The sequence below is a fragment of the Haliotis rufescens genome, unplaced genomic scaffold (genome assembly GCF_023055435.1).
Source record: "Haliotis rufescens isolate VD_foot unplaced genomic scaffold, xgHalRufe1.0.p SCAF_3, whole genome shotgun sequence".
Lineage (NCBI taxonomy): Eukaryota > Metazoa > Mollusca > Gastropoda > Lepetellida > Haliotidae > Haliotis > Haliotis rufescens.
In genome coordinates, this window is record NW_025964001.1 from 8,557,011 (window position 1) to 8,569,115 (window position 12,105).

A 12,105-nucleotide genomic window follows, 5' to 3' on the forward strand; every position below is an offset into this window, starting at 1 on the left:
ATCTGTCGTTGCTGTTCATTAGATTGTAGATGTTATTGCTAAAATTTAATAATATTTGGAATATTAGTAATATTTCAAGATTTCCCCAAAGGGTAAGTGTCTACAATGCAACCCACGCCACTTTCCTCCCACGTTAAGCTGGCACGCTGTGAAATAAATTAAATTATGTTCAGAGCGGCATTATTTCCGGCTCTTTAACTCACATCAATATTTCTATTTTGATCACAGTGGCTAATTTGTTTGCCAATCGATATGCCTGAATCAAAGTAAGCTCTGCATCTGATGACCTCAACAAACTAGCATCCCCTTGTGACAAGAAACCCGGTGTCCAGTTGGAATTACAAGATGAAGAAGATGATGTTGCCATCTTTCTTTAGTGCTAATACTCACTTCTCACAATGTATTGATATAGTAAAAAAAGAGTCTTGAAGATATAGTTACATGGGAATCTGTTATACTGATATTTTCTGCTTATGTATTTACAGTAAAGCCTTACCTTTGTTATGTCATCTGATCTAACATTCTGTACTGTGTGAATGGCATAACACTGGTGCTACTGTCTTGTATTGTATATATGTACAGGTAATATGAGTTTGTGTGAATACGTTTGATAAATTATGTATAATCTTCGGATTAACTTTTGGAGGAAATAAAATATCTCTCTCGAGAGAGAGAGAATCCAAAGCTGTGAGATCAGTTACAAGCATTGTGTTGGTCGCTGAAATGTCCAGTTCTTAAAATAGCAAAGGAAAGCAGGTAATTTTAAGGGAGCTTCAACCATTGCATCGTTGCATCAAAAATGAGAGTCAACTAAGATAATTTAGATGTTTCTAGTAAGAGAAATTGCATTGAAGTTCTTATTCCAGAATACGTGGGCTTCATGTTGGGATGAAACTAGACAAATACCGTCGAGTAAGACAGTTGTAAAACTGTAAGTGTGAGCACTCTTAGCAATATGAATTTTTTGCACTGCTGTTCTATTAGTTACCGTAGCAAATATACGCTATCAAAGGCCTAAAGTGGCTCAGTGATTATTTATCTAATACGTTCGCAAAAGGCTGAGGACTTTGATTAGGTCATGTAAGTCTAGAAAACAAAAGAATATTGGCTAACATTATCTGTATGCTAAGAATATGGTGCAAACCTGTTTGGTGTTTTGTAAAAAAACACATAACTATCATGCCTGTAACAGTTTGAAAGTTTTACTCTTACTAAAAGTACAATGTTCTGATCAGCAGATTCGTTGACAACTGTAAATTAAAAAAACAGTGCCCTTGTTTCGCGAACGTTGGCAGGCACCCGGTTCTCAGTTCTATCACACGCTTCAAACATACTTGTTTTCACCAGAGAAAAAGACTCGGCTTGTTTTAAAATGTTTTGTGTCTTCAACATCAAGAACATAACACGAACAGTTAGATTGAGGCAGATTCAGTACGTCAGTTGATCTGAATCTACATTCACGCCGACAAGACCCGTGAAGATTCCGGGGTAGAACAGGTCTTCAGCAACCCATGCTTGCCGTACAAGGTGACTATGCTTGTCGTAAAAGGTGACTAACGGGATCGGGTGGTCAGGCTCGCTGACTTGGTTTGATGCACGTCATCGATCCCATTTGCGTGGATGGATACTCATGATGTCAATTACTGGATTGTCTGGTCCAGATTCGATTATTTACAGAGCGCCGTCATATAGCTGGAATATTGCTGAGTGCGGCGTTAAACAACAAACCAACAAACCAAATCACGCTTGTTCTTACTTCTGTTTCGAGGGAGAACAATTTAGTCAGTGACAAACGTATTAGTGGACCATCGACAGATGTAGCATTGTTGAGGACATGTCCGTTTATTGGACCAGAGAAATGACAGTGGACACATTTTGAAATGGATTATGTGCTTACTGTAGTAAGTGATTGCGTGCTACTACAAGGTTGGATAGATGTCATGGAGTGATCGCCCTTTGGGTTATTGGAACCATCTAGGTTACTGGAAATAAGGTCACTCATGGAACGGTGTCAGTCGTTTGGCATTGACAGTTGTCAATACTTGGAAAGGTCTTGTGTCCAGATATTTGCATAATCTGTGTGGGAGGAACGTTAGCATTGACAAATAGACCCCTGAAGATTCCGGGGTAGAATAGGTCTTCAGCAACCCATGCTTGCCGTAAAAGGCGACTATGCTTGTCGTAAAAGGCGACTAACGGGATCGGGTGGTCAGGCTCTCTGACTTTGTTGATGCATGTTATCGATCCCAATTGCGTGGATTGATGCTCATATTTATCACTGGATTGTCTGGTCCAGACTGGATTATTTACAGACCGCCGTCATATAGCTGGAATATTGCTGAGTGCGGCGTTAAACAACAAACCAACAAACCAACGATTGACAAATATCTGTACATGATGTTTGCGGGTACTATGATTTGCGAGACCTTGGGGAAGTTTTGCCATATGTTTCATGACGGAAGCACGAGTTTTGCCAACTGCTTTGAGCTTGAACCACAGCTGACTTTAAGCTGCGTCTTCGGAATCTGTTTCGGATTATCGTTACTGGCCATTCTCTGACGTTGATGTTTTTTTATCTACAGCAAGTGGCAAGATAAATGGAGCCGCGGAATGGCTGTCAACAACAGGATTAAATGTTTAATAAAATTTCAACATCCAAATAGGTCCACGTTACGGACTTTCCAGAGTAGCCCAAACTGGAGGATGAAGGACTCTGACGTCACGTGGATATTCACCTGTGCGAGTAGTGTTTGTTTGGTGTTTAACGCCGCACTCAGCAATAGTCCAGCTATATGACGGCGGTCTGTATTAAATAATCGAGTCTTGACCAGATAATCCAATGATTGACATCATGAGCATCGATCCACGCAATTGGGATACGATGACATGCATCAACCACGTCAGCGAGCCTGACCACCCGATACCTTCAGTCGCCTCTTACGACAAGCATAGTCGCCTTTTACAGCAAGCATGGGTTGCTGAAGATCTTCGCGAGTATTAGTTTGACGTTTGTTATACATGTACGCCAGGTATTCCTGTTCTATGTATCTTCTCTTAATTAGCTAACCAACCCCCACCCTTCCCCACCTCCCAGTTCATGTACCCGTGTGGTAGTCGTGTACACTCTTTCCAAAGTGTGCAGTGTGTATCCACCATAATGTGTTGAGTAATGACTGGTGTTTTCGAGTCTCGCATCTGACCGGACATCCACAACAGACCAACCTCAGCATCGCTGATTGCTTCAGCACGTCGAGGTACGTTCCCCTTTCCTCCCTTCTTCGGGTATTTCAGCGTTGTACATAACGTAATATCCCCATTCTTAAAAATCTGTCTACGCTAGCAGACATTCCCGGAAGTGAGTTAGGTTCGTAATCAGCCCATTGTATGCATTGAATGTCCCGAGAGGTTGAAAGACACTCTCATACCTCACAACTAAGCTCCCGTCTATTTTGACATGGTTATTCAACCTGATCGCAGTGAGATTGTGATTGAACAGCAATATTTATCTGCAATTTTCACATTAAATTGGTGTTTCAGTTATTTATTTTGTATACATGTATAAGCATTCCACAATGATACAAAAATATTGTTTCCCATCAGTAAAACTATTGTTTACCTTATGGTTTGGTTTGGTTTGTTTGTTGTTTAACGCCGCACTCAGCAATATTCCAGCCATATGACGGCGGTCTGTAAATAATCGAGTCTGGACCAGACAAATTCAGTGATTGATATCATGAGCATCGATCCACGCAATTGGGATCGATGACATGCATCAACAAAGTCAGCGAGCCTGACCACCCGATCCCGTTAGTCGCCTTTTACGACAAGCATAGTCGCCTTTCACGGCAAGCATGGGTTGCTGAAGACCTATTCTACCCCGGAATCTTCACGGGTCTTTACCTTATGGAATCATCCTTATCTAATCTTGCTCCAGCGTAGGCTCTATAGTGAAGTAGTGAAGCTGTCAGTATGTAGTAACACTTTATGAATGAAAAGAGTAGTGCATTCTGAAAGCAAGGCTCGGGTCATTATCAGCCAATCATTGATAAGGAATATTTTCCCATGGCCACATATGATCTTTATGAATCCCAATATACTTGACCTCGTAGGTAATAAATGTATTTACTACTTCAGCTTGACATACAAATAGCTTATTAACAAAATGATCAATACTACCACCATTCATCAAAACGTGCTGACCTATGAACGAAGGCCTTGACATGGGTTTACAGCAGTATGTTTATGCTGCACACAACAAGAAAGACGCGGATAATACACGAGCCACCCTCACCGACTGGGTTGTACTTCACGTTGTAACCCTCTTTCTGGAGACACCTTTGCCTTTGTTGTAGGCCTGTTGGACCGTGAAATGTATTCGAGGACTATCCGATGCATACCCAGTATTTGGCATTGCGTTGATGTTCACTGTCTGAGAGGTCTTCAATATCTTTGAGGTAAATATTTTCTTTTCTTACATTATTAAATAGATAATAGAGTATGTCAGAACGTTGATACGTTACTATGTGTATATGTAGCATAGAACGGTTGGGTGGTAAATCTTATATTTTGTTTGTTGTTAACGCCACACTCAGCAATATTCCAGCTATATAACGGTGGTCTGTAAATAGAGTCTGGACCAGACAATCCAGTGATTGACTTCGTGAGCATCGGTCCACGTAATTGGGATACGACGATATGCATCAACCAAATCAGGGAGCCTGACCACCCGATCCCGTTAGTCACCTCTTACGACTTTTACGGCAAGCATGGGTTGCTGAAGAACTATTCTAACCCGGATCTTCACGGGTATATTTTGAATCTTATATTTTGAATCATCTTGAAACAAATATCAACATAAATAATGATCGGTGGATCGATGTGATTCAATATTTTATTTGTAAGGCGTAAGGCAACACACACTTATTATTTTTTATGCGAATTGTGTGAATGGCGGGCTGCCAGTGGGACAGGACTTACTTGCATTTTCGCGAACACTTGGTGCCATGACTGACATCCGGTGATCCATTCATATCATTTTTACTGCTGTTTTACCTTTTACGCTCAGTGGAATCTTGGTCGGCGGATAATTGCGACTGGTTGTTCTCTGGCGTTTAAATTTACTTGAACTGGGTCAGTGTTTCTGCTGGTGGGCTAAAGTCCCCAAGTTTCAATATAAGCCCAGTAGCATTTATCAATTATGTCAGCTACAAAAGAAATGTTTGGGCCAAGACTGTAAACTGCCCCCCACTGTGTTGCAAAACGAACATATTTCTAAGACGTTTTGTTTTACTAACAAGCAGTACTTGTACACAGCAGACCTCATTCAGAATTACCATGTCGTTTTTAGTTTCAACAAAGTCAGTCGATGTGCCAACGTGTCACTTGAATTTCTTGTCCATCGCTTGATTGTCTGGTTTGATTTACAGACCGCCGTCGCATGACAGGGGTTTGTTGCACAGCATTAGTCCTGCATTACTACATTTATTGTTTGATCAAAGACCTTGGTATAAGTGAATTATCAAATAATGCCACTTATAGAGACAGTATGGTAACTGGGGAAGAAATCTGCTAAAATCAACTTTAGGCTTCACTCTGAACGTTCATAACAATCCGTACACGGAGAGCTATATTGCTGGGTCCAGCGATCGTCCACCAAATCCCTGTCTCGACCATTAACCATTCTCCTCCACCAATCAAGGAAGGACTTTCTTTATATTTACATAATGTATTTGAGACAAGTAGACTAAATAACATGTAGACTCTCAAAAACTCAAAGATTTGCTTGAATGTTTGCAGTCTCAGAAAAGAACCAGGTTCATTTATGGCAAACATTTGATATTTCAACTTTGTACGTCACTATCCTACATGACGACTTATGGAAACGTTTTGATCCATTGGGTATTTGTCACTAAACTTGCTGACTATAGATACAGTTCCTCTATCTTCAGAGGTTCAGGACAAATGTGAGCAAATGTTATCTGAAGTGTCCCGAGAAAACAATAAGTGAACTGCAGTACTTCCTCGTAGATAGCATATTTGTAAAAGTTGGGGTAATACATTCAGGCAAATGGTAGACATCCCCTTGAGCACCATCTGTGCTCCCCTCCTTACTGATCTAACCCGTGAAGATCCGGGGTAGAATAGGTCTTCAGCAACCCATGCTTGCCGTAAAAGGCGAGTATGCTTGTCGTAAGAGGCGACTAACGGGATCGGGTGGTCAGGCTCGTTGACTTGGTTGATGCATGTCATCGTATCCCAATTGCGTGGATTGATGTTCATGATGTCAATCACTGGACTGTCTGGTCCAGACTCGATTATTTACAGACCGCCGTCATATAGCTTGCATATTGCTGAGTGCGGCGTTAAATAACAAACAAACAAACAAACCTTACTGATCTGTTCCTTTATGCATATAATTCGAAATTTCTGCAAAATCAAGACCAGGGAATTTGGCTAAGACTTTTATCACTTCGGGAATATCGATGATTTGAGATCGTTCGATATGGTCAAATAGCCAATTCCCTTCTACTGATTTACCCACCAGAACAAGAAATAATAGAGAACAGAGAAACCTATGCATAAAGATATAGAATGGCAATACACTCTCCACAAGACTGTATGACAAGAGGGATGACTTCAACTTTCCAATCGTCAACTTTCCCTTTATCTCGAGCAATATTCCAGCAGCTTCTGCCTTTTGTGTCTTCATTTAACATGCTCTTTCTCTACGATGATTTGAAAGAGGTCATTCTTGCTCAAAAGTTGTTTGATCAGGGTTACAATACTCAAGGCTTTAGTGAAGCTTTCAAAACGTTTTATGGTTTGGTTGTTTCTTGTTTAACGCAGCACTCATCAATATTCCAGCTATGTGACGGCGGTCTGTAAATAATCGAATATCATGAGCATCCACGCAATTCGGATACGATGATATGCATCAACCAAGTCAGCTAGCCTGACCAACCGATCCCGTTAGTCGCCTCCTACGTCAGGCACTGGTTGCTGAAGACAAAATCGAGTCTGGACCAGACAATCCAGTGATTAATATCATGAGCATCGATGAACGCAATTGGGATCGATGACATGCATCAACCAAGTCAGCGAGCCTGACCACCCGATCCCGTTGTCGCCTTTTACGACAAACATAGTCGCCTTTGACGGCAAGCATGGGTTGCTGAAGACCTATTCTACCCCGGAATCTTCACGGGTCGATTAATTACAGACCGCTGTCATATAGCTGGAATATTGCGGCGTAAAACAACAAACAAACAAACTTGCCTTGCATGTGTTTGTGACGGGTGGGGCAGGACACGCTCATCCTGTAGCGAACACCTTGTATCAGCACTTATTGAATGTGATTCCTAAAAAACATGCTTATGATATGGTCGGAATCCTATGTTGTTTTTAACAGAGATTTCTTATGACTAAGGAAAGGGGCTGTTATTTATATAATATCTGTACATTGTGATTAAAATGAAGTAGTATACGATGAGCTTCAGAAGCACTATTCCTTTTTATTTAATCTTATTGTAAATATTTGTTGCCTCCTTCTTTTCTCCACAGTACTATAGGCTATGTTTGTGAATATATAACAACCACAAACATATCATCATTAGGGTCTAAGCAGTGCTCATAATGTTCCATGTGTCTTTTTCATGAGAGGAATCTGAAGCAAAAGGTGAAACTTCAAAGTCAGGCGTCTACCAACTAGGCCCGCTGCGATGAACAAGGCCCCAAAACACCCGCTTTACAAATTTCATGGACAGAAGGGTGTTTGATACAGTAACAGAATGAAAACAAGACACAATACACTGTTTTTTATATAAAGTCGTACTAAGCAATCTTCCAGCTATGTGGCGGTGGCCTGTAAATAATCGAGTCTAGACCAGACAAACCAGTGATTGGTGTAACGAACAACGTCTTGCGCCTTCTAGTTACTGTGACGCAATCAACTAAACACCCCAGCCATTTTCGCCCTCTAACGACCTCCGGCACCTACAACTGGGTACCTATTTTACCCCGACTTCCCCACTGGAAGACACTCTTCACGGTGAATAGTACCGATATATAAATAAGACAAACGAAACAGTAAGGCATGGCGTATGGTGTCGATAAGGCCGACGTTTATGCTAACCTCATATGTGACTATGAAGACAACATCATTCAACGACTTGGAGCTAATACTGACACCATCCTTCGTAACTTTCCTCACAGAGATGAAATCAACGATGACGAGTTTACATCTATCTCGACAGAGACAGATAATGAAAGGAAGAGTGGACTCTTCATACGAATCCTGCTGAGGATGAGGAGGGAGCACATGCTGGAGGCATTCCTTCACTCGGTGACTGGTGGAGACTACAGTGACATCCTGTGGATATACTTAAAGGAAAGGCTGGACAAGTACCAGGAACTACTAGGAAAGGTAGTTATTTTGGCGCTTTATTTTTTGTTGATGCTGAGCTCCGCAATTGGCAATATTCCAGGTATAGTGAGTGAGTGAGTGAGTTGGGTTTAACGCCACTTTTAACATTATTCCAGTTATATCACGGCGTGCCAGCTTAATGTGGGAGGAAAGCCCGAAGTGATGCAGGTCTAAGACGTTTACCACTTCGGTGAAACCCACGAGCACGGGTATGGTGCTGACAAACTTCCAGGTATATGTTTGCTTAGTAAGGATAAGAATTTATGGATGAACAACTTCTTATTACAATTAAGAGCGATGTTTCGGTGTAGGTTCTAACACCGTTATCAAGCAAGTGATATACAGAGTGTGGTTGACTAGTAAATATATAGAAGTAGGAGGCAATGTTTATGCAGAAGAGTAGATATTGTTATACTGGAGTAGAGAAGCCTGTTACGTATAATATGTTTGCTTGTTTGGTGTTTGTTTGTTGTTTAACGCCGCACTCAGCAATATTACAGCTATATGACGGTGGTCTGTAAATAATCGAGTGAACCAGACAATCCAGTGATTAATATCATGAGCATCGATCCACGCAATTGGGATCGATGACATGCATCAACCAAGTCAGCGAGCCTGACCACTCGATCCCGTTAGTCGCCTTTTACGACAAGCATAGTCGCCTTTAACGGCAAGCATGGGTTGCTGAAGACTTATTCTACCCCGGATCTTCACGGGTCCCACGCAATTGGGATTGATGACATGCATCAACCAAGTCAGCGAGCCTGACCACTCGATCCCGTTAGTCGCCTTTTACGACAAGCATAGTCGCCTTTAACGGCAAGCATGGGTTGCTGAAGACCTATTCTACCCCGGAATCTTCACGGGTCCATAAGAATTTATGGATGAAAAACTTCTTTATTACAATTAAGAGCGACGTTTCGGTGTAGGTTCTAACACCGTTATCAAGCAAGTGATATACAGAGTTTGGTTGACAAGTATATATATATACAAGTAGGGGGCAATCTTTATACACTAGAGTAGATATTGTTATACTGGAGTAGTGAATCTCCTGTTTGCTTGTTTGGTGTTTGTTTGGTGTTTAACGCCGCACTCAGCAATAGTCCAGCTATATGACGGTGGTCTGTAAATAATCGAGTCTGGACAAGATATAACAGTGATTGACATCATGAGCATCAATCCACGCAATTTGGATACGATGACATGCATCAACCAAGTCAGCGAGCCTGACCACTCGATACGATGTCGACTCTTACGACAAGCATAGTCGCCTTTTACGGCAAGCATGGGTTGCTGAAAATCAATTCTACCCCGGATCGTACTGTCCAAGTATATGATGACAGCCTGTAAATCATGGAAGGTTGACCAGAAAAACAAGTGATTGATATTATTATCAACGGTCCACGTCACTGGTCTACGATGACACACTATCCACCAAGGACCCGTGAAGATCTGGGGTAGAATAGGTCTTCAGCAAACAATGCTTGCCGTAAAAGGTGATTATGCTTGTCGTAAAAGGCGACTAACGGGATCGGGTGGTCAGGCTCGCTGACTTGGTTGATGCATGTCATCGATCCCAAATGCGTGGATTGATGCTCATGATATTAATCACTGGATTGTCTGGTCCAGACTCGATTATTTACAGACCGCCGTCATATAGCTGGAATATCGCTTTGTGCGGCGTTAAACAACCAACCAACCAACCAACTATCCACCAAGTCACCGAGCCTGTGCCCCCGATCCCGGAATCCTGACGGGGATCTGACCCAGGAACTATTGCATTACCTGTATATATGACCGTGACTAGGTGTTTGTATGGAAGCTTAAACACTGTTCCTTTACTAGAACGGGGCAAAAAAAGACGTATATTCACAAGTGAACACGAGAAAACAGTGTTTCAGAATGAGGGAGTAGAGGTTTTACGCTTTAAGCAATATTCCTGTAATACCACACAAGAACAAGACATACGACAGTGAAACCGTCTGGACATGCCCTGACACAAATTGTGAGGCCTGTTCCTTATTGCTCCTGCCAATCATGCGACATAACATATTGCGATCCTTGTTTGGATTGTAAAACTTGAATTGACCTAACACTGTATTGATTATTTATTGATCTTGTGTGGCCATGCCCTGATTTCACAATTGAGTACTATACGTTTTAATTTCTAGGTTAATCTTTTGCAAGGAAATCACCTCTGAACACTTTAAGATATTCCATGCAATATACTTCAAAATCATTAAATGTACTTATCATTTGGAAGTTCTTGTCCAAGAAAAGCTTCTGCATGATGTATCCCTGGAAACAATTGTGTCGAATTGTATGGCTAATGGAAGTGTGTCAGCATTTTGCAGATTTCCTCCCAAACTACATTTTCATCTCGATAATGACGTCAGTGCGCTGAAGTAGGATTTAACTGTTCGGGTCAGTCTTTGCACTGAAGACACTTCATTATTAACTGTTTACAGAAAGATTATGCCTAGGGAGGGGAAGCCACACATGATTGTTCTTTGACGACTGCTGCCGACATTTCCAACACTGACGATGACACATCGCCAGAATGGTCTGGAGACAAACACAGGCCTAGCGGTGACTCCCCGTCAGCAAGATCACTATCTGGAGGGGAAATAGACAGACTTCGGGCTGATAGCAAAATACTACGTCTCGAATTTCATGAAGCGGAAGACAGATTATGCTCTCATGAAAAGAAGATGGCAGAAAAGGAAAGAGACATGATGAGGTTGTATGAACAGGGAACTGGACCCACTCCATTATAGACTTGCATTGCATAAGCTTACAGTATGGTTTTGTTTATGGCCATGCTGAAATAGGTATAATTTGTTCTGAAATGTGTATGTCTGCATAATTTGACATAAAAAGCGAAGTCTGAAGTTTTAGATTCATTTGTGTTTCATTTGGTTGTGCAAATGTTATATGCTTTTCAGTATTTTGAAGACCATTCCTCTTTATCCTCGACGTGAGATTGATACGGGTGTACAAATCTGTGCCGGACTCACTCACTCACAAGACTCACAAACCAGTGGTTGATATTATGAAAAACGTCCAACGCCGTCAGTGTACGATGTCATGCAATCGGCCAAGTCACCAACACTGATGATCAGATCAGATTGAGGCAATAGAGAACCCGTCAGTTCTAATGTTGGACATAACAATACATATTTCGAGTCCCAAATCTATAGAACCCGCGACCGTCACGAATGACGGACATTCAGTGTGTACAGGACGTGGTCTTGTTGTTTCTCAATGGTGTTTCAAAATGTTCATCCTTCCATTGGCTTGGATTGTTGTTTTCAAGGGGTAAAGATCACTGTTTAAATCAAAATTAAATGTGTCCTCTAAAGTATGAAACAGACGTATTGATACACGGTAGCATTTTTTGTCCAATCCAAACAATCTTTCACTCCCCTGAGCAGGATATGGCCTCGTGGATAATGTGTCAATAGAAAATATCAATGCACGAGAACATACAACACTTGAGACATCTTGACACACAGTTGCTACAGAGCAATCAAATGTCTATGAAATGTGTACTCAACACGTTCCAGTATAAATATCAGAAGTCATATCTCTTCTGCTTTGCGCGTCTTAACTGACAAAAATGGGAGATGGTTTCCTATTGTGTGAATACACTGCTGGCAAACAGACATGAACGAACGCTAGTG

The 12,105-nt window shown here is 41.5% G+C and overlaps 1 protein-coding gene across 2 annotated transcripts; it reads left to right on the plus strand.

The window, feature by feature from the left end:
* The first annotated feature begins 4,352 nt into the window (after positions 1-4,352).
* LOC124141000 lies at positions 4,353-11,251 on the plus strand. Of its 2 annotated transcripts, XM_046508851.2 has the most exons (3): positions 4,353-4,454; positions 7,660-8,422; positions 10,891-11,251. In XM_046508851.2, exons 2-3 carry the CDS (start codon positions 8,093-8,095, stop codon positions 10,903-10,905), a joined length of 345 nt encoding a protein of 114 aa, XP_046364807.1. In that variant the 5' UTR covers positions 4,353-4,454; positions 7,660-8,092; the 3' UTR covers positions 10,906-11,251. The 2 variants fall into 2 exon arrangements, with proteins under 2 accessions (XP_046364807.1, XP_048259710.1); XM_048403753.1 differs by lacking the exon at positions 4,353-4,454 and having other exon boundaries at positions 7,620-8,422.
* Positions 11,252-12,105: the final 854 nt, after the last annotated feature.

Coding starts and splice junctions, on each gene's coding strand:
- LOC124141000 (XM_046508851.2), top strand. CDS start 8,093: ATGGCGTATGGTGTCGATAAGGCCGACGTTTATGCTAACCTCATATGT.